Consider the following 23781-nt stretch of genomic DNA (forward strand, 5'->3'; position numbering starts at 1 on the left):
TCTGTCTATATGTTACAGTGAGATTCCCTAATCTCAGGCCTGGGAGGGATAAACCTGACTTCAAGCATTCTGGGAATGAAGAGAGAAGCAAGCAGATTTTCATTCTCCTAATTTTTTCTTATGGCCACAATTTCTATGTCTGTTTGACGAAACTCATCCTCTTCAACTATGCCAAACAGATACTGGGGGTTCTCACAGCTCTGTCACTGGCTCGTTCTTCGCACTGTATCTATGCTACATCCTCGCCTCTACTTCCTATTTCAACTAACATCTTTAAGAAATTTATTTTTCAGTCTGTACGTCCAGCTTCTGACTTATATCCAACAATTCATGTGAATCCTGCTCCGGGACTCTCAGTGTTACCACAAATTCAGCACACCAAAACAAAAAGATGCCCCTTTCAAAACTGTACTATCCTGGTGATTCTTTTTTCAGCACATTACACTGTAATCCATAAATTGCACAAGCCTGGTTTTCATTCTTTTTTTTTTTTTTTTTTTTTTTTCATTTTAGAGAGGAGAGAGAGAGAGACAGGGGGGAGGAGCTGGAAGCATCAACTCCCATATGTGCCTTGACCAGGCAAGCCCAGGGCCTCGAACCAGAGACCCCAGCATTTCCAGGTCGACGCCTTATCCACTGCACCACCACAGGTCAGGCCCTGGTTTTCATTCTTGACCTCTTTTGCTCCTCCACTCTCATACTGATCCTGCCAACCTCACGCTCTTACCTCCGGATGGGTTTCAAAGCCACCAGCTTCCTTATATCCACACATCACCACATTGGCTCAAGATCCGTTCTCTTTGGCCAGGACTTGTATGATGATCACCTGCTGCCTGGTCTCTCTGTTTCCGCAACTATTCCCTCCCAACTTCCCTCCACAGAACCTTCACACAATGTGACCTTGTGATCATCCCTTCTAAACACTACTAGTCTAACGGCCAAACTCCACAACAAAGGTCAGGTGTCTTGTGAAGTCTGACCCCACCTTCTCTCCAGGCCTACTTCTAACATTTGTCTGTCCACTCTCAGTGCTTGAGCAACACTGGCCTTTTATCCTTTTCAGGAATGTGCCCCTCTCCCTTCCATCCTTGACTCAACAACTCAGCAAAACTTCCCTAACTGTGCTGGTCACACAGTGCTTGGATGGTAAAATTTTATCAAGCTGTTATTCTTAGAACTTGTGCACTTTTCTGTACACATGTTAAGTTTCAATTTAAAAAATTTTAATTCCCCTAACCAGAACTCCCCCTCAAGAATATGTAACAGTCATAACTGCACATGCGTTTGTAATTTGTATATTTCTTCCCAACAAACTGACAATGGTCAGAGAGTTTCTCTAATGCTGTTTTACACAGTGCCTGGCATAAAGCAGGTGCTCAATGAATAGGGGTAAAAAAGCATGGCACTGCCAGAAAGTATGCTGGCTTTTTTTCTAGAATGAGAATGTTTAAACAAGCAGGCTTCAGGGTCTCCATGAACCTTAAAAATTATAAGGAAGTTTGTATGTGGTATTTTATAATGTACTTTCTAGGGAATGAACCCAACACTTCATCAGATTCTCAGAGTTCTATCACCCCAAAAAAGGTTAAGAATCAATGTTCTAGTCTGACCAGATGGTGGTGCAATGGATAGTGTTAGCCTGAGATGCAGAGGACCCAGGTTCAAAATCCTGAGGTCACCGGCTTGAATGTGGGTTGACCAGCTTGAGCTCAGGATCACTGGCTCAGCTGGAGCCCCCTACCTCCTGGTCAAGGCATATATGAGAATGCAATCAGTGAACAACTAAGGTGCCACAACAAAAAAGAATTGATGCTTCTTATGCCTCTCCTTTCCTGTCTGTCCTCTTTCTCTCTCTCTCCTTCTCTCTTTCTCTCTATCTCTCTCTCTCTCTCTTTCTCTCTCTCTTGCACACGTGCACACTTAAAAAAAAATGAACCAATGTTCTAGATTTTGCCATAAGTTGATAGCTGTGTTCATCTAATGACAAACTGGCAAAATATGAAATTTTGATCTCTTTTGCAGAATATGTTATCTTGGCATCCGTTACAACACAGAATTTCACATCATGGCACTTCTTCAAATACTTAAGACTAGAGTAATCATATGACCCAGGAAGCCCTCTTCTGGGTATCTACCTAAAAAACTCAAAAACATTTATTTGCAAAGATATATGCACTGAAGCATTATTTATGGTGGCCAAGACATGGACAGAAGCAAAATGTCCTTTGATAGAGGGTTGGATAAAGAAGGTATAGTGCATATGTACTATGGAATACTATAAGAAAAGATGAATACTGCCATTTACAGCAACATAAATGCTGAACGGACCCTGAGAATATTATGCTAGGCAAAATAATTCAGACAGAGAAAGCTAAGAATCATATGATTTCACTCCTATGTAGAAAATAAAACTGAAACTCATACACACAGACAACAGTATGGTGGTTACCAGAGGGGAGGGATTGAAGGGGGTAGTAAAGGGTAAAGGGGCCAAATATATGGCGACAGAAACTGACCTGACTTTGGGTGGTGGGCACACAATTCAATCAATATATAGGTCATGTATCATAGAAATGTATAGAAATTAAAAATAAAAATGGGGGAGGGGAGAATTTCCTGTTATTAAATTTGAGTCCTTAAAATTCTTCCATGCTGAGGACAAATCTCAGTTTTGAATGTCAGAGTTAAGTCATCTATACAGGGATTTGTACCCAAAGGCACAAAACTAAGGAGGACAGAAACATTTCTTGCATTTTTAGTGAAAAGAAACAAAGAATGAGCTTTGGCTCATCCATGCCAACATGAAGCAATGACTCGTCTCCTCAAAACACACATGCTGAATAAGAGACCTTTCCAGTGACACACAGAACCAGACAGAAGGCTCTATGGCTGCACAAAATCAAAGTGGTCTTTCCCCGGGTGGTGCCAATGAAAGGACCCTATGACCATTCAGCACAATTACTTCTCTGTACTGCACAGGAAGCCAGCTGAAAACGTATCTCAGTATAGAAGTCATTACATCTGGAGTTGAGAATGTATATGCTCAAAACTATTTCAAGCATTTAGTTTGAAAAGAAATGTACATTTTGGTATATTTTAGCAAAACTTGATAAGTTCATTTTTGAATATGTTAAAATCAAAATGACCATCTGCTCAACATGTGTAATTATTTAATTTACAGAATGACAAAGTACACTAATAATTAAGAATGAAAAACTTTAAAAAGCCTATCTAACAATAATCAGATCATGACAAATTCTTCATATATTTAGTGAATCCCACTAGCCACCACCACCTCCACACATATATTATACACATAAATGTACTTTAAAGCACTTCCCAGTGATAACACCATGGTTTCAAGTGTCATCCAAATAGGACCAATCCTTGGTAGGGAAGAATGGCAGAAAATCTTTCCCTTTGCCTTATTTGAATGACAGCTCATCATCCCTGCCTTTTTCAGATGTACAGACCTGGATCCAAATCCCACATGTGTTACAAATGAGTTACTGTCATCTCCCCGAGCCACAGTTTTCTCATCTGTGGAAGTGAGACGGGCTGGGCCAGGTCCTGTCCATTGGTACGCCACATCCCAACCCAGCTATGGTCTTCCCTGTAGTGCCAAGGCTAGGCACCTGAAAATTACATTTTCCTGGACTCCTTTGCCCACGGGGTTCCACTTAGAGAGGCACTCAAGTGAGATTTAAAGGTGGGAAAAGGGGAAGCAGCTGTGCTTCAGGCAGTGCCTGTGGCATCCACTCTTGACTCCCGAGAGGTGGGGTTCCACGGCATTAGCTATGCTGGTGGCACCTCCAGCAGTGGCAGCAGTGGCATGGGCTCATGCACACCAGCTTGAAGGCAGAAGCAGCCTCTGGAGTTCTGGGTAATAACTGCTTGTCTCCTTTTATTCCTCCAGCCCAGGGGCAGTCCAGCAGCCGACCTCAGAGTGGTGCCCCGTCTCTGCCTTCTGACCCTTCAATACTACCCACATTTATGTACCCAAAGTCCCTGCATTAGTCCCTCTCTGCTAAAAAATGCCTCATGACAGAAATATACAAATGCCCATTCCCCTTTGGTTATTATAAAGACCAAATGAGATAATATATAGCAAGCAATTTGCTCAGTACTTAGAACATGATAAATGCCAACTACTATTCCATTATTCTATCCAATCATTGTTGGTCATGATTTCTCTCCCCCTTTTCAGTCCTACTAGGTGGAGGTCGTACAGACCTCCCTCTTCTTTTTTCTTATTTTTTTATGATTTTAGTTTGTGTTTACATAGATTCAAGTGTCCCACCGAATATATCTCCCCCCACCCCCTTATCCCTCTTGGCCCCCCTAAGCCCCTCCCTCCAATGCCTTGCCCCCTTCCCTCCAGGATGTGCTGTCCTGTTCTCTATAATGCTGTTATGTGTGTATAATTTCATTCATCTCTTTCCCTTCTCTGATCCCATCTTTTCTTCTACTTTCCCTCTGACCACTTTCCTTCTGATCCCTTTGATCCCGCCTCTGCCTCTGTTCCATTCCTCAGTTCACATTGTTCATTGGATTCCTTAAATGAGTGAGGTTATATGGTATTTTTCTTTCTCTACTTGGCTTATTTCACTTAGCATGATAGTTTCCCGGTCCATCCATGTTGTTGCAAAAGGTAAGATTTCCTTCTTCCTCACGGCCACGTAGTATTCCATTGTATATATGTACCACTGCTTTTTAATCCACTCATCCACTGAAGGACACTTGGGCTGTTTCCAGATCTTGGCTATTGTAACCAATGTTGCAATAAACATGGGGTGCATTTCTTCTTTTGAATCAGTGATTTGGTACTCATAGGATATATTCCGACCTCTCTCTTCTTAACCATTGAAGAATTTCAGTGAAGTGGGACCTGGTTTGAGAGACCTGGGGAATAAAACTCTGGAGAACTGGAAGAAATAGAAGGACACCACGGGCATGGACCAGCAAGTAAGTATAAACAGGGCCCAGAAGGGAGAAGGGCTGTTTTCCAGACCCACAACCTATACAAAAGACTCTTGATGGCTATCTGACAACCTGAACCGAATGTCTCATAATTATAAGAGTCACTTATTAAATACCACCTATGTAGGTACCCAAAGTAAAACACAGCCGCCTTCATGCAGGAATGAAATGACTTTCACAGGTGAGTCATCTCCAGGTCTTCCTCTCTTGCACCTGTAACAATGCCCAGCCTACTTTGCAAAGAGAGTCCCAAACTTCTAGATATGGACTTTCTAAAATAATTAAATAGTACAAATATGCAAATATAATTGTGCAAACAAGTTAACCTTGCTGAGTAAAATCTACCACGATTTATTTTCTCTGTGCTTTGAGAGGAGTTTTACTCCCATTTAAACAACAACATCCGTCTGGAGAGCACACAGCCTGAGCTGAGGTTACTCTGTAAACATAACTTTGTCTTCTCAGGCCACATTTAATATCTTTTATGTATTAATATACATTAACAATTTAAAATATTATATAATGTATTACACATACTATATATATTGTTAAAATATATGTGCACTTTTTAACTTACAACTCTTCACTACAACACAGAACGCAAATGCCTGTTAGTATTTTTTAACTTCTCCAGCTGTTTAAGAGAATGGCTTCGGCATCCCTAGCATATTTTATCTCAGAAAACAGGAGCCTTCTGTTATCTTGGAGAGACAAACAGTCAGGACATTATGAGAATAACCTGTGCTAAAAACATGACTGGGACCCAGAGCATCTGTGGAAAATTAAGATCAGGGGCTGCGTTCAGCTTACCTTCTCCTTGGTGGCTGCACAGAGTCATTGTCGCTCCCACAGGAAGGGTTTCGGCGGCGCGTGTAGGGGAACTTCGGGGACTTGGTGCGGTCATTGGGAGAGTTGTAGAGTCCGCTAGAGTGGGAGAGGAGCAGTCAACAATCCCTGCAGAGGACCTGGGAGAGAACACCCTGACCCTAAAGCTCGGGGCTCAAGGAAAGTGTTCGCACCTGCGCAGCTGGTACTTTCAGGGGAACACTGGCGCAGGGGCAAACAGTTCTTTTAGTTGAGAAGATATATCGAAAGGAAAGAGAGGTAGAATCTGGTAAATAATTAAATAAGTAAATAAACCTTTTAAGTAATTATTTTTCAGGAATGGATTTTTCTCAGTGGCCTTCAACAGTTAAGAAATGAACAGACAAAAATAATAGCAATAATAACAACAAGTTGCATTTATGATGAACCTACCACATGCCAGGCACTGACCGAGTTAAGTGCTTTCTGTTCATTATCTTAGCTAATCAGCATACCAACCCTAAGCACTGAAGTACAATAAGTAGCCCCATTTAACACAAAAAATAAAAATACAGAATGTTTCATTACACAGCACAAGTAAAGTAGCTAGGAAGTGGTAGAGCTAGAATTTGAACTCCTAGGTGGCCACAGATGAAACCACCAGAACAACACAGCCAGTAAGCAATAATGCAGTCTGTCACTGGCTTGACAGTTATGAACAAAACAAACTAAGTATACATATTTTTAGGAATGACAGTCTTCTAGAATCACTATTCTCCAGCTATTGTTTTCAACTAAAGTTTTAACCAGAACTCTAAAATTGTAGAAGTTATTAATAGATTTCATTTAGAGTTTTCCAAAATACGTTCTCTTACTATGAACCACCACAGTGACCTTCCAAGGCAGGTTCTTAATATATACTAGTTTCCTTTCTCTCTTTCCAGGAGAGACTTTCACATTAGGATTTCTCGTTAGGACACATCCTGTTGATCCCTGCTTCCGAGTGTCCAGTCACGCTGACTTAGGAACCTGATGCCATGTCCAAGGCCAGTCCTGGCCAGCCACAGAGCAGGTGGACACCATTATTTGATAGGGGCAACTTCTAACCCCTTTGCTTCTGTTCTGCTTTAGAAAAACAATGATTCCCTTTACCTCTGTGAACCGTTTTCTTCCCACGGTGCATGAGATTTGCTTCTTTGGGTATTGGGGCTGTTTTCATTCTTTGCTTTCTTAAAGCTTTAATAAAAAAAAAAAAAGGTATATGAAAAGCAAGTTAACTAGAAAATACAAGGAATTTAATTTACATACTTATTTCCTCAATAAAATTATTTAACAAATGTTTTAAAATGTATGTTTTTTTATACCCGTGACTCATTCCAAAAAGAATATGAAGTGACTGCTAAAAAAAAATACATGTCTCCAGCGAGTATTTTTGAATCTCCCCCAACCCTTCTTCCTGGTTTTACTGCTTTAAGTGAAAAGAAGGCAGGTTACCCATTGTTAAGAAACTTTCGAGTGAGTCCACCTGCAGGACAGGCAGCGAGGGCACTGGGCTTGTGAGTCTGGCTCCCTCTTCTGAGCAGTGGTCAGAGAACCCCCTGGCTCTGGCTCTGGGTCTGAATCTGTGCTGGGGGTCAGCTCTGGGCAGGTTTCAGCTATCTACACTGACCTTGCCCTCCTGCCACTTCCACCATATCTTGACATCATCCTTCCAAATCAGAATGACTTTCACAAGCTACTTCCTGACCTAGTATCATCTTTCTGCCCTAAGAATATAAATATATCTGAGTGGTTATTCAATCCCAACAAACTGCTTTAGAAACACTCGGGAGACACCAAGAAGGGACTCGTTAGAAGCCTCCGTTGCCGGTGGGGGAGGGGAGGGGTGTCTCCTCTCACTTCCAGAGGGGTCTCGGCTTCAGAAAAAGATAGAGCTACCAAACTCTAATGCACTTTTAGCCCTGGCTGTCTGAAGAATCCTCTATATAACAGTCTTTAAACATGCTCCTAGCAGGGTTCTCTATAACAGCCTAGAAAAAGGAGAGAGAAAAAATTGACAAGTTCACCTCAGAAAATAAACTTGTACCCTGGCATATTATATCCATACAGGAATAATAGAAGTCTAAAAATAAATTTGACAAAAGCACATAACTCATAGTATTAGTGGATAGTAAGTAGTAGTTTAATATATGGAGAATATGTTTTTTATAAATGTAAAAATATTTGGAAGATCAGATTTCCAAAGTAGAAGCTTACTTTTGAAATGAGGAAAAATAATAAAGTTAGCTGTTTAATACAACAGTAGAAAGTGTGCACACACGCGTGTATGCGAGTGTGTTCAATAAGTCAGGGGAAAAGAAGAAAGAAGAGAAAAGGGAGACAGAGAAATGGAGAGAGAGATGAAAGCGGAATTGGGAAAGTAGGCTGAAGTTAAAGAACAATGAAATCCTGGGCAGTGAATTAACTGCATTTGCTCCCTAAGCTATTTCTCATCTAAAGCTTGAGTAGGAAAATTTTGACAGTCCTTTGGGTATCAGTCCTATTGGCAAGAATGCAATTACAAAGGAGACTGAACCCCTTCTATACATTCTAAAAAGCTCTGGATCTGAATTTCATGGTAGATTACTGTTCCTCCGTTGGTCTTACCACAGCACACCCTGTACATACAGATTAAGCTGATGCTAGCCACAGCCATGAGGCTGACAAGGGGAAGCCCCGAAAACTGAAGGGTCTGCAAAGGCAAAGAGCTGGTCATTGCAACAGCACCTGGATAGGGGGTATTCTAAAACTAAACAAAAGAAATGCAGTCAGAACCCTGGAAATAACACTGCAACTCTGAGAAGCCTCAGCTCTTGGAATTATTTTGCTCGGAAATTATAAACTGTATTTCTCCAAGTTTTCACAATCCAGTCAAATGAAGACACCATTATTTACTAACAAGAGATGGAGTAGATCAGTGGTCCCCAACCCCCGGGCCATGGACCGGTACCAGTCTGCGGGCCATTTGCTACTGGTCCACAGAGAAAGAATAATAACTTACATTATTTCTGTTTTATTTATATTTAAGTCTGAACGATGTTTTATTTTTAAAAAATGACCAGATTCCCTCTATTACATCTGTCTATGACTCACTCTTTTTTTTTTTTTTTTTTTTTTTTTATTTTATAATTTTATTTTTTTAATGGGGTGACATCAATAAATCAGGATACATATATTCAAAGATAACAAGTCCAGGTTATCTTGTCGTTCAATTATGTTGCATACCCACCACCCAAAGTCAGATTGTCCTCTGTCACCTTCTATCTTGTTTTCTTTGTGCCCCTCCCACCCCCTATCCCTCTCCCATTCCCCCCTCCCCACCGTAACCACCACACTCTTATCAATGTCTCTTATTTTCACTATTATGTCCCACCTACGTATGGAATAATACAGTTCCTGTTTTTTTCTGATTTACTTATTTCGCTTCGTATCATGTTATCAAGATCCCACCATTTTGCTGTAAATGTTCCGATGTCATCATTTCTTATGGCTGAGTAGTATTCCATAGTGTATATGTGCCACATCTTCTTTATCCAGTCATCTATTGATGGGCTTTTTGGTTGTTTCCATGTCCTGGCCACTGTGAACAATGCTGCAATAAACATGGGGCTGCATGTGTCTTTACGTATCAATGTTTCTGAGTTTTGGGGATATATACCCAGTAGAGGGATTGCTGGGTCATAAGGTAGTTCTATTTTCAGTTTTTTGAGGAACCACCATACTTTCTTCCATAATGGTTGTACTACTTTACATTCCCACCAACAGTGTATGAGGGTTCCTTTTTCTCCACAGCCTCTCCAACATTTGCTATTACCTGACTTGCTAATAACAGCTAATCGAACAGGTGTGAGGTGGTATCTCATTGCCGTTTTGATTTGCATTTCTCTAATAGCTAAAGAAGATGAGCATCTTTTCATATATCTGTTGGCCATTTGTATTTCTTCCTGGGAGAAGTGTCTATTCATATCCTCTTCCCATTTTTTTATTGGATTGTTTGTTTGTTTGTTGTTGAGTTTTATGAGTTCTTTGTATATTTTGGATATTAGGCCCTTATCTGAGCTGTTGTTTGAAAATATCATTTCCCATTTAGTTGGCTTTCTGTTTATTTTGTTATCAGTTTCCCTTGCTGAGCAAAAACTTCTTAGTCTGATGTAGTCCCATTCATTAATTTTTGCCTTCACTTCTCTTGCCATTGGAGTCAAATTCATAAAATGCTCTTTAAAACCCAGGTCCATGAGTTGAGTACCTATGTCTTCTTCTATGTACTTAATTGTTTCAGGTCTTATGTTTAGATCTTTGATCCATTTTGAGTTAATTTTTGTACAGGGGGAGAGACTGTAGTCCAGTTTCATTCTTTTGCATGTGGCTTTCCAGTTTTCCCAGCACCATTTATTGAAAGGCTTTCTTTTCTCCATTGTGTGTTGTAGGCCCCTTTATCAAAAATTATTTGACTATATATATGTGGTTTTATTTCTGGACTTTCTATTCTGTTCCATTGGTCTGAGTGTCTATTTTTCTGCCAATACCATGCTGTTTTGATGGTCGTGGCCCTATAATAGAGTTTGAAGTCAGGTATTGTTATGCCCCCAGCTTCATTCTTTTTCTTTAGGATTGCTTTGGCTATTCTGGTTTTTTTATAGTTCCATATAAATCTGATGATTTTTTGCTCTATTTCTTTAAAAAATGTCATTGGAATTTTGATGGGAACTGCATTAAATTTGTATATTGCTTTGGGTAATATAGCCATCTTGATTATATTTATTCTTCCTAGCCAAGAACAAGGTATATTCTTCCATCTCATTATATCTTTTTCAATTTCCCTTAACAATGGTTTATAGTTTTCATTATATAAGTCCTTTACATTCTTTGTTATGTTTATTCCTAAGTATTTTATTTTTTTTGTTGCAATCGTGAAGGGGATTATTCTTTTGAGTTCCTTCTCAGTTGTTTCATTGTTGGCATATAGAAAGGCTATTGACTTCTGTATGTTAATTTTGTATCCTGCGACCTTACTGTATTGGCTTATTGTTTCTAGTAGTCTTTTTGTGGATTCTTTGGGGTTTTCGATGTATAGGATCATATCATCTGCAAAAAGTGATACCTTTACTTCTTCTTTTCCGATATGGATGCCTTTTATTTCTTTGTCTTGTCTGATTGCTCTGGCTAGAACCTCTAGTACCACATTAAATAAGAGTGGAGAGAGTGGACAACCCTGTCTTGTTCCTGATTTAAGGGGGAAAGCCTTCAGTTTAGTGCCATTTAATATGATGTTAGCTGATGGTTTATCATATATGGCCTTTATCATGTTGAGATATTTTCCTTCTATACCCATTTTGTTGAGAGTCTTAAACATAAAATTGTGTTGTATTTTATCGAAAGCCTTTTCTGCGTCTATTGATAAGATCATGTGGTTTTTGTTCTTTGTTTTGTTGATATGGTGTATTACATTAACCGTTTTACGTATGTTGAACCATCCTTGAGATTCTGGGATGAATCCTACTTGATCATGATGTATTATTTTTTTAATATGTTGTTGTATTCGATTTGCTAGTATTTTGTTTAGTATTTTAGCATCTGTATTCATTAGAGATATTGGTCTGTAGTTTTCTTTTTTTGTGCCATCCTTGCCTGGTTTTGGGATGAGGGTTATGTTGGCCTCATAAAATGTGTTTGGAAGTATTGCTTCTTCTTCAATTTTTTGGAAGACTTTGAGTAGAATAGGAACCAAGTCTTCTTTGAATGTTTGATAAAATTCGCTGGTATAGCCGTCAGGGCCTGGACTTTTATTTTTGGGGAGGTTTTTAATGGTTTTTTCTATTTCTTCTCTACTGATAGGTCTGTTTAGGCTTTCGGCTTCTTCTTGACTCAGTCTAGGAAGGTTGTATTGTTCTAGGAATTTATCCATTTCTTCTAGGTTGTTGAATTTAGTGGCATAAAGTTTTTCATAGTATTCTACAATAATTCTTTGTATATCTACGGTGTCCGTGGTGATTTCTCCTCTTTCATTTTGGATTTTGTTTATATGAGTTCTTTCTCTTTTTTCCTTGGTAAGTCTTGCCAAGGGTTTGTCAATTTTGTTGATCTTTTCAAAGAACCAGCTCCTTGTTCTATTAATTTTTTCTATAGTTTTTCTGTTCTCTAATTCATTTATTTCTGCTCTGATTTTTATTATCTCCTTTCTTCGGCTGGTTTTGGGTTGTCTTTGTTCTTCTTTTTCTAGTTCCTTAAGGTGGGAAGTTAAGTGGTTCACTTGGGCTCTCTCTTGTTTGTTCATATATGCCTGAAGCGATATGAACTTCCCTCTTATCACTGCTTTTGCTGCATCCCATAGATTCTGATATGTCGTATTGTCATTTTCATTAGTCTGTATATATCTTTTGATCTCTGCACTTATTTCTTCTTTGACCCATTCATTTTTTAAAAGTATGTTGTTTAGTTTCCACATTTTTGTGGGATTTTTTTCCTCTTTTTTGCAGTTGAATTCTAGTTTCAAGGCTTTATGATCAGAAAATATGCTTGGTACAACTTCAATTTTTCTGAATTTGCTGATATTGTTTTTGTGGCCCAACATATGGTCAATTCTTGAGAATGATCCATGTACACTGGAGAAAAATGTATACTCAGTCACTTTGGGATGAAATGTCCTGTAGATGTCTATCATATCCAGGTGCTCTAGTGTTTTGTTTAAGGCCTCTATGTCTTTGTTGATTCTCTGTTTGGATGACCGATCTAGAGCCATCAGCGGTGTATTGAGGTCTCCAAGTATGATTGTATTTTTGTCAGTTTTTGTTTTAAGATCAATAAGTAGCTGTCTTATATATTTTGGTGCTCCTTGGTTTGGTGCATATATATTAAGAATTGTTATGTCTTCTTGATTCAGTGTCCCCTTAGCCATTATGAAATGGCCATTTTTGTCTCTAAGTACTTTTCCTGTCTTGTAGTCAGCATTATCCGATATGAGTATTGCTACACCTGCTTTTTTTTGGATGTTATTTGCTTGGAGTATTGTTTTCCAGCCTTTCACTTTGAATTTGTTTTTATCCTTGTTACTTAGATGAGTTTCCTGTAGGCAGCATACAGTTGGATTTTCTTTTTTAATCCATTCTGCTACTCTGTGCCTTTTTATTGGTGAGTTTAATCCATTTACATTTAGTGTAATTATTGATACTTGTGAGTTCCCTTTTGCCATTTTATATCTTGCTTTCTGTTAGTTTTGTGTCTTGTTTGATCCTTCTCTTTCGTTTTTCTATCTTTTGTTTTTATTTGGTTGTATTCCATACATCTTTCCTCTGTTGCTATCTTTTTTATCTCATGTGCTTCTGTGGTGGTTTTTTCAATGGTGGTTACCTTTGAGTAATGAAAAGGGTTCCTACCCTGTTCATTGTAGCGAACTATTTTGTGAGTACTTTTGCACTCCATCGTCCTTTGCTACTGTTAATCTCCGTCTTCTCCCCCTCTTTCTTTTTGTTGTTGTCACAGTTTAAATTTGGTTTTATTGTGTTCTTCTTGGAGCTTTTACTTGTGGCTCTGTTTTTTTTTGTTCTTTGTATCTGATTGGAGAACCCCCTTTAGTAATTCCTGGAGTGGGGGTTTTCTGATGATAAATTCCCTCATCTTTTCTGTATCTGTGAATGTTTTTATTTCTCCTTCATATTTGAAGGATAGCTTTGATGGGTATAGTATTCGTGGCTGAAAGTTCCTCTCTTTCAGGACTTTAAATATTGGGGTCCACTCTCTTCTAGCTTGTAGAGTTTCTGCTGAGAAATCTGATGATAATCTAATGGGCCTTCCTTTATATGTTGTATTCTTCTTTTCCCTGGCTGCCTTGAGAATTTTTTCTTTGCTGTTGGTTTGTGTCAATTTCATTATGATATGCCTTGGAGTAGGTTTGTTGGGGTTAAGAAAACTTGGAGTTCTGTTTGCTTCTTGAACTTGAGGCTTTAGTTCTTTCCACAGGCTTGGGAAGTTCTCATCAATTATTTGTTTAAGTATGTTCTCCATTCCATTTTCTCTCTCTTCTCCCTCTGATATACCTATTATTCTTATGTTATTCTTTTTGATGGAGTCAGATAATTCTTGTAGGGCTATCTCATTTTTTTTAATTTTTGAGTCTCTTTCTTCTTCTCTCTGTTGTGCCTCAAGTTGCTTGTCTTCTATTTCACTAATCCTCTCTTCTATCTGACCTGTTCTATTAGCTAAGCTTGTTACTTCGTTTTTCAGCTCGTGAATTGAGTTTTTCATCTCTGTTTGATTTGTTTTTATAGTTTCAATTTCCTTGGACATATATTCTTTGTGTTCATGGAGTTGTTTTCTGAGCTCCCTATATTGCCTTTCTGTGTTTTCTTGTATATCTCGGAGGATTTTTAGGATTTCTATCTTGAATTCTCTGTCATTTAGCTCCAAGGTTTCCAATATATTAAATTTTTTCTCCATAGATTTTTCCTCATCTAGCTGTGTTACCTCTCTTTCTTTTGTATCCATGATATTCGATTTTCTCTTCCTTAATGGCATCTGAGGGTGGTTTTGTTGATAGTATTAATGAGATTTAATAAAGAATAAAAAGTTAAAAAAAATAAAAAAATAACAAATCGAAAAGAGTTGTTTTTTTTTTAAAAAAAATTAATAATGAAATAAAGAAAAATAAAATAAAATAAAAATTTTTTAAAAAAGGAAATTATTCCCCCCCTCTTTTTTTCCTCTCCTCTCCTCTCCCCTCTTTCTTGAGAAAATCTTGTGGTGGACTGTGAGTTATAACAAACAATGCCTGTGATGGAGGGCCTGAATTGGGGAAAAGTAATAAAGGGGCAAAAAAGAGAGAAAGAAACAAAAAAAAAAAAAAAAAGGAAAAAAATGAAAAAAGAAAAAAAAAAAGAGCGTATGGACCCACAAAAAGCAAATAAGGAAAAAATTTGGGTCAAGAATAAAATGATTTGCTTTTAGGTGTTGGTTTTCTAAGAGTTATGATGAGAGGAATAAGAGGAAAATGGAAAAATGGGGGGACAAATTAAAAACTTACTATTGTATTTAGTGGAACAAGAACTAGATAATATGGAGAGCCAGGGATGGGAGCACTGCTAGTGAGTTAAAAAGGTGAAGTAAAAACCCCCCAAAATGCCACAAACATAGGTTTGAGTCCCAGATAAGATAATTTGTTTGTTATTGAGGTTTGAATGAGAGGAGATGTAAAGGAGAAAGGAAGAAACTAATATAGAGGGAGAAAAGAAAGAGAGAGAGAGAAAAAAAGAGGGAACCACTAAAAGAAGAAAAAATAAAGGAGAGATAGAGAGAGTTAAGGGTTTTGGAGTGCAACCCTCATAGAGAGAAAGGAAGAGAAGAGAAATGATAATGGGAGATGTAACACTTATGGGTAGTGTAGTTCAGGGAGAGGAGAGAGTAAGACCGGTAGAGAGTTAATCGGCCAAATTGGAGGAGGAAAAAAAAGTCTCAAGAATGAAGATAAGAGAAACAAACGAACAAATATAATAAAATGGGATAGGTTATAAAGTCTGCAGATTATTCTTGATTTTGAGAGGTTATCTTCTTGCTTTTTCTTTTCTCTCCCTCTTCCTGGTCGGTGACTCTGTACCCCGGGTTCTGCCCCTTTGGCACGCTCAGGTAGAGGTTTGCAGTTGATAAGTCTCTATGGCAATGTCATGTATTGTGCTTTATTCTCGTTGGGAGTCGAGGCTCATTAGCATTTATAGGCTCCGACAGTGAGAGAGTCCGTGTTCCTGGAGCCTTTCTCCTAGTCTTTCCTTCCTCAATTAGTAGCCTGATAGTCCAGGTATGGGGTTGCTGCTGCCTCTGCCTGGATAGTAAGAGGCTCAAATTGCTGGCAACTCCCCACTCTATTTCCACTCAGCACAGGGCTCTGGGTAAGGCTCAGTCAGTCAGAGCTGCTAGCATAATCAGGCGGGCTTTCCGCCCACTCGAAGACCTCTGGCTCTGCCACTCTATCCGGTAACACAAGCGGGTGCCCACTTCCGGGGCACTTGGAGGAAACTCTCACTCACTGTCTGCAACCAGGATATCCGGCCAGCAGTCTCACGCTCTGAGTGAAACCCCCAACCGCAGGGAAAAGTTGCAGCGTTGGAATTGTATGACTCACTCTTGATGCTTGTCTCGTAAGTTCGACAATTATATTTAAAAATACCACAGTTTTTATGCCGGTCGCATAATTTTACTTTGTGCATTTATCCATCCCACCCTAAAGGCCGGTCTATGAAAATATTTTCTGACATTAAACCGGTCCGTGGCCCAAAAAAGGTTGGGGACCACTGGAGTAGATGATCTAAGAAGTCTTTCCAGGTCACACCTTTCTGACTGCTTGGACTTCTCCAGGATGCGCGTGGAACATTCCTAGAGGGAATGTGAGTGGTGAAAGCTGCTCACTGTATGCCGAAAACACTGTCCCGTGAACATAATTGGAGACGGGGAAGAAATGACACTGAAATTACATCTTAGAGAACAAAGCTGATTGTTCAGGGAAACAATCCATGTAATAAGAGAAAGTTTTTTCTACTGGGGAACACTGCTGGGAAATGGATGCAAAAGGACCGTGACAACTCTTCATACATATGCAATCACTGACCTCTGAAGCCCTGTGCCTCTCAGTGCTATAAACCCTCCTCCCAGGGCCACAGCTCAGTGCACCGCTGCAATGAACACAGCACATTAAACATGAGTATCATCCACTTTATTGAACAGGTCCCTCTGAGTTAGTGCATTATATCATGCCATTTGAAAAATCACATGGAATTTTCATTTTGTTGCCAAGAACACACACCACAGATTATCTTTGAGTTCACCATGCTGTGACAGCAGGAGCATTCACCTCATTTTTTTTTTCCCCTTTTTTCAGTGAGAGGAGGAGAGCCAGAGACAGACTCCTGCATGCATGTGCCCTGATGGAGATCCATCTGACAAGCCCACTAGGGAGTGATGTTCTGCCCATCCAGGGCATTGTTCTGTTGCTCTGTAACCAAGCTCTTCTTAGGGCCTGAGGCGGAAGCCATGGAGCCATAGTCAGTGCCCAGGGCCAACTCACTTCAATCAAACCATGGAAGCAGGAGAGGGAGAGAGGGAGGGAGAAAAGGAGGAGGAGGAGGAGAAAGAGAGAGAGAGAAAGAGAAAAACAGAGAAGAAAGAGGAGGAGCAGTAGAGAAGCAGATGGGCACTTCTCCTGTGTGCCCTGACTGGGAATCAAACCTGGGACATCCATACGCCGGGCCAACGCTCTACCACTGAGCCAACTAGCCAGGGCAGGAGCATTCACTTCCAACAAAAGAGGCAGGTCCGGACATATCTATAGTTCACCAGCTTTTTAAAGTATTCTTTGGCCTCAGACTATTCTGATCAAAACTATTAGTGAATTATCAAAGTGAAAAGATTCTTAACCTTGCTCAGAGGGCAAAGCACCGTGTGACAGCATATGGTGTTACATCCCCGCAATTAACCCACTGACCTTTTTATTGGAGAAGGTGCAATAATTTTAGTTGTTCCTTCATTTTCTCCATTTTCCATGTTTGCAGTTACCCGATTTATGATGTTGGATCCTAGGAGCCAAAAAGGAGAAGAAAAGATGGAAGGGAGGAGAACACAGTGATTAGGAAAACACAAAGAAGCAAAAAAGTCATTTTAAAATGTAATTTGGGGGAATGTCTTGCACACTGTATTAATAAATCACAATTCCAAATAAATAATAAATCAAACAACAAATCTGAGGTGCTATTTTCTGACATGTAAAAAATATCTACCTCAATCCTCAACATAACAACGTCCTTCGGGGTCTAGGCTATAACACTACTTTAAAATGGGACCTTTAGAGACTAAGAGCTAAGGCCTACATCATGGCCAGCCTTTGCTTGAGACTGTTAAAAATAAGATTTAAAGATATTTAGTGCTATATTTTGAAATGTGAAACCTAATAATTGGTAACTACATTGTAAAGAAGTTACCATTTGTTGGCATGCCATGATAGTTCCCATTCTAAAACAAAGCAAACAATAAGGCCCTGGCCGGTTGGCTCAGTGGTAGAGCGTTGGCCTGACGTGCAGAAGTCCCGGGTTTGATTTCCGGCCAGGGCACACAGGAGAAGTGCCCATCTGCTTCTCCATCCCTCCCCCTCTCCTTCCTCTCTGTCTCTCTCTTCCCCTCCCACAGCCAAGGCTCCATTGGAGCAAAAATGGCCCGGGCGCTGGGGATGGCTCCTTGGCCTCTGCCCCAGGCGCTAGAGTGGCTCTGGTCCCGACAGAGCAACGCCCCAGATGGGCAGAGCATTGCCCCCTGGTGGGCAGAGCGTCGCCCCCTGGTGGGCGTGCCGGGTGGATCCCGGTCGGGCGCATGCGGGAGTTTGTCTGACTGTCTATCCCTGTTTCCAGCTTCAGAAAAATACAAAAAAAAAAAAAAAGCAAACAATAAAATTTCAAATATGAAAATACTCCAACTCTTTATACAAATGGCAAAAAGAGTAATATAGATGCGAACTGTGTCACTCATGTACACACAAAAAAGTTTTCAAATGTGCTTGTGCAAACATCTGTAAAAGCCTAAAACTGACTGTAAAAGCTGCTACCCCACAGATTTGCATATATGCCAGGAGGACCAGCAGAGGGAGCCGCCAGCAGACTGATGCTGGGAATCACGATTCAAATAGAGCCCAGAGGAAGGGCTGAGCCCACGGAGAAGTGTGGAAGCCATTCTCAGAACAGAGGCGGATAAGCCTGTAGGGTAAGAGGTGTGGGCACTAATGACGGCTCTTCTCAAGTGACATGCACGTCACTGGGTGGCGCAGGGGAAACCAGCGAGGGGGGGCCCGAAGTCCCTGTGCAATGAACTCGATGCCATACAAGTATATCCACCTCAGACAGGCACCCTGGGGGCCACAGCCACAGCTGGAGACCCTCAATACAAAGTGTAATTACCATTAAATACAAGTGATTTTTGAATCACAAGATGAATCCGTAATGCTAATATTTATTGAGCACTTATTACATATCAGGTGTTATTCCAAGCATGTCACATCTCTTTACTCATGCAATCCTCAAAATAATCATATGAAGTAACTAGTAATATTATCCACATTTTTAAAGATTAAAAAAAGGCCTTTCCCAAGGCCCCCACAGTTTATGAGAGAGAGAGAGAGAGAGGTGTGTGTGTGTGTGTGTGTGTGTGTGTGTGGCGGGAAGGGGGGCAGGGGCAGCTTTGAAGCCCAGCAGTGTGGCCCCAGACACAGCTCTAAACCACCACGACACATGACCCTCCACGTGTCCTCTGTGTCCCACCCTCATACAGTCGAAAGTCAGCCTAAATGAAGGATCCACTAGGAGAAACAGACTCTTTAGAAAACAAGTGAAAAAAGTGTCCAGTGAAGACAGTATTAGCCAACTAAAAGCAGAATTTTTTCTTTCAAGGGCAACTAAGCCAGAAAACAACAGCAGAAACACTGAGCACCCCCCCCCCCAAAGCCGGCAATTTCTCCTGAACGGAGTGCAGGCATGTCCGACTACACATCAGGAAAGGTAAACATGAAGGAACAGACTCTGAACAGAGAAAACAAAGGGCGGTTTCAAATAAGAGTTTCAAAAACTATGATTCTAAGGAACCTGACACGAATTAAATATCTGATTCTGGTTCCTATTTTGTAATTCCGACACGGAAAGGCAAGCCAAAGATACACAGTGAAGGCCAGCGTCCTAACACGCTGTCGGAGTCCAGCTACCAGAAAGCTGCACTGCGGCCTACAGGAGATCCCAGGAGAAACGGGGCACAGCCAGTTCCCTCGAACTACTCCACACGCACCGCACCCGGTGGTGGCCAGGCACTACTCTGCCACGGCCACAAATGAAATCCTAAGGGCAGATTCCCACAGTTGCCGGCCCAGGTGTGAGGTGGAGCTGATTCTCAAAGGCAGACGTCTATGTGGCAGAGCCCTGGGGGCGTGGCAGGAAGGCTTCATCCACCTGTGCCCAGGCATTGTTCCTAATAATGACATTTTACTGTGGTATTATTCTCAGCAGGTATTATTAATTCATGTAAATAAAGGAGACCTTGGGCTCTTTTCCCAGGCAGGGGGAAGGTGGGGGGAGAGAGCCGACACCAGTGCCAATAACCCCGCTGGAAGAAGCAGGAGTAAAGGTAAACATCACGTTAAACAAAGCACCGCGCAACTAGCTTAAGACTAGGCCTAGCTTTGCTCCACTTCCTGTCTAGTTAGACTGGTTAGTCTTTTCTTCGTCTAATAACTAATCACCTTGGAGAAAGTAAGGCTGCTTAATGACTTTCACCGCTTCCATCCAAATCTTCCCCAAAAAATTAATCACAAGTAGCTAAACAACTGCGAAACAGAAATAGAAAAACAACTAGAAAAAATTTCAATGCAAGTGTATGTATTTTCTTAAAGAAACCAATATTTGGTTATTCACAATATCTAAATAATGATTTTTAAAATGAAATACAGGATGGATTGTTTTCCAAAAGAATTCCCGAGGAGAAGAAAAATCACGCGCGTGCTCTCCCTCTCAAGCAGTCCGGCTGGCTCCTTCAAAATCAACTGTGGGCCGGTCAGGACTATTTTACTGACCCAACAGTCACCATCCTCACAGACACGGCATCAATGAGTTAAGCTACTGTCAGTCATACAATCTAATTCATGGCTCTTTTATGTTGAAAACAGTGCATTACTCACTAAAATTCTGTTTATATGTATTCCTACTCTGTAACGATGTGACCTGAACAACCCTCAGTTTTTAAAGCCTTCCTAGAAAAACAGATTTCCAGGGGGGAAACGGCTTCCATGCAGTAACTTACTGGGTGTGCTTCTGAACTATGCATTCACGTAATATTCATCTGCTAACTAAAAACTATTCTTTTTTCTTTTCTTTTTAGAAAGAGGAACATTAATCTGTTCCTGTATGTGCCCTGACTGGGGATCAAACTGGCAACCTCTGCACTTCTGGACGATGCTCAAACCAACTGAGCCACCCAGCCAAGGCTACATTATTCTTTTCTATTCATGGGTGTAGGGTTCTTTAAAAGCCTTAATTAGGCAATACTTATTAGCTTTATGCTACTAAGTGTGCATTTAAAAGTAATAACCACAGTCTCAAACACTGTATTTTAATCCTCTTCCTGATTAGGTTAAATTAGTGAGGTTTTTCTCATACTTTTGAGAAGAAAGCTAAGCAATTCAGTAAAGCTAGGTTAGGCATTGGTTACTGAAACAGGAAAAGGTGGGGAAGGCAGGTTATGCACTGTTCAGCTTTACTGACTTTCCATTTTGCTGACATCTACTACCAACTTTTTCTCCCGTCACTATTCCACCCTCCAGAATTGTCCCTTCCACAGAAGCTCCGATTCTTGGGACACAGAGAAGTCATATGACAAGCTCTAAACACTAAAGGGTTCATGTCTTCATGTGTTTTTGACGACAGAATAGTTCCATTTCAAAGAGAAAAAGAAGAAGCCAAACAGGAACTAAACAGGAACTGATCACAGTGGAATTTTGGGCTGTTCCAGAAGATATTCTGAGATTGGAGAAATCATTTTTCCCTATTCTTTTTTCATTGTAAATTAAACAACCACCAAAAAGAATATGTCACATATATATGAATAGTTTAACAAGTGTGATAAAGTGAACAGCTACTTAGCCGTTCCCTACCTCAAGAAGTAAAACAGCCCCGGCCAGTTGGCTCAGTAGTAGAGCGTCGGCCTGACGTGCAGGAGTCCCGGGTTCGATTCCCAGCCAGGGCACAAAGGAGAAGTGCCCGTCTGCTTCTCCACCCCTCCCCCTCTCCTTCCTCTCTGTCTCTCTCTTCCCGTCCCGCAGCCAAGGCTCCACTGGAGCAAAGTTGGCCCAGGCGCTGGGGGTGGCTCCGTGGCCTCTGACTCAGGTGCTAGAATGGCTCTGGTTACAACAGAGCAATGCCCCAGATGGTGGGCATGCCGGTGAATCCCAGTAGGGTGCATGCGGGAGTCTATCTGACTGTGTCCCCGTTTCCAACTTCAGAAAAATACAAAAAAAAAAAGAAGTAAAACAGTGAGGGCAATCTTCCTACACTACAGCAATCACTCCATTTGGGATAACTCATTCTTTTAGATAAAGTCAGTTTTCATAAAAAATATCTAGAAAAAGAAAGCATTATATATCCATTTCACAAAATATTTATAGAATATACAATAAAATTATTAGTTTAGAATCTATTAATAAAAGTTCATAATAAGGCCTCAGAACCTTTCAGGTAGGATTCAGTTCACATACAACATTATATTAACATAATGATTCACTATTTGCATATATTGTGAAATGATCACCACATACATCTGGTTAACATCTGTCACCACACATAATTACAAAGTTTTTTATCTTGTGATGAGAACTTTTAAGATCTCTTAGCAACCTTCAAGTATACAGCACAGTCTTGTTAACTATAGTCACCTTGCTGTACCTTAAGTCCCCAGGATTTCTTTGTTTTATAATAAGGCCTCAAACGCATAAAATTAAGGTCACATCACTGTGCCCCCTCCCCCATGGCTGCCAGCACAATATTTTACACATGGTTAAGTACTCAATGTAGGCTCATTATTATAAAAAAATTTTTTCTGTTTCTACTATTTTTTCCACCAGAAGGGAAAATTTCAGGATCATTATGTTATGTTTAAAAGGTGTCAAAACTAAGACAGGAAAGAAAAAGCCTGAACGAGGAAGTACGGAAGATGCAGGACAAGAGGCCGTGTGCCAGTCCTGCAGAGCAGGCCCCAGAGCTCTGAAAGCAGCCTTGTGCTAGAGCACACCACGCTAGTAAATATGGAGACTCACAGGTCATCCATAACAAAGATCAGCTATTGATATATGTTATCAGGGCTTCTTAGTAAATCTGTGTTTTATTTTAGATAAAATAAAATATTAACTGTAGCAAGGCCATTTAGAATTGGGAGCATCCAATTCATTTTACATATTGTTCACAATAAAAACACAAAGGGTTTTATTTCAAGAGGCTGGTCACATTGGGAAGAATGAGTTTATCAGGGGACTGCCATGGTTTACTACGGAGTCAAATCTAGCTCATGATTTATGATCACTTTTGTTTCTGGACTGTTAGACACCACAGCTTAATACGGGCCCACACCATTCCTGCAGTTGTGACAGCACTGCAGTGCCAGGGTCCGATGTTTGTTCACTTTTCTAACACTCTAAACACAAACGCTCCCAGCCTGTGTGCATCGGACCTCTACCAGGCTTTCGTGTGGTCTGTCTCCACTCACGTCTGAATGCCCTCATCATAAGTGATCCTTGCCCTTGGTTCAGGAGGAGTAGCTGTCAGAAACAGACTCATCTCTCCCAGGGTCTATTTAGTGACTCGATCTGGGGGCAATTCTTAAAAGTCATCTCTGTGATGTCAAGATCTGGTGATGAATATACATGGATTTTCAATTATAAAACCACTTTGCATTTAAATAGTTACGAGTCTCACCAAATTTATAGCTCAATTTGACACCTGTCAAACTAAATTAAATCTCTGATGTCACTTAAATGTTGCCACTGATTTTAATTTACAGAGTGGACAGGGAGGATAAATATGTGACTTTTAAATGAAAAAATTGTATTTGCAAGTAAGAATGCCTTATTCTGTTATATGGGTGAAAGACCATATAGCCAGTAAGGAAAGTAGGATTGTAATATAGAAATAATTTTATTTTAAGAAGCCTCAAATAAGATAAATTTGTAAACTTTTAGGTAAAATTTTATTCCACTTAATGACCTATCTTCTCTTTTCTAAACTTAAGGAAAAACAAACAAACCTCTGCATCTGATGTTTAAGACAAGTAACACAGCCAGGACAGATTCCAGCTATTCCCAACACGACAGACGCTTACGTTCCAATAAGGCCGATCTGGTTTCACATTCTCTAACCCAGTACAACTTTTCAGAAAAAAATCTGATATTCATGAATTAAGAAT

General features: G+C 40.3%; 1 protein-coding gene across 2 annotated transcripts in view; it reads right to left on the reverse strand.

Annotated features, from left to right (window-relative positions):
- Positions 1-23781, reverse strand: part of EPB41L4A (erythrocyte membrane protein band 4.1 like 4A) — a 324982-nt gene that overhangs the window by 45450 nt on the left and 255751 nt on the right. For both annotated transcript variants that reach the window (XM_066274043.1, XM_066274044.1), the window contains 3 exons: positions 17288-17378; positions 6937-7020; positions 5791-5904 (listed from right to left, as the gene is read on the reverse strand). In XM_066274043.1, coding sequence (XP_066130140.1) covers positions 5791-5904; positions 6937-7020; positions 17288-17378 — 289 coding nt within the window. The remainder of the gene's footprint in view (positions 1-5790; positions 5905-6936; positions 7021-17287; positions 17379-23781) is intronic.

This window comes from Saccopteryx bilineata, chromosome 4, assembly GCF_036850765.1.
Source record: "Saccopteryx bilineata isolate mSacBil1 chromosome 4, mSacBil1_pri_phased_curated, whole genome shotgun sequence".
Taxonomy (NCBI): domain Eukaryota; kingdom Metazoa; phylum Chordata; class Mammalia; order Chiroptera; family Emballonuridae; genus Saccopteryx; species Saccopteryx bilineata.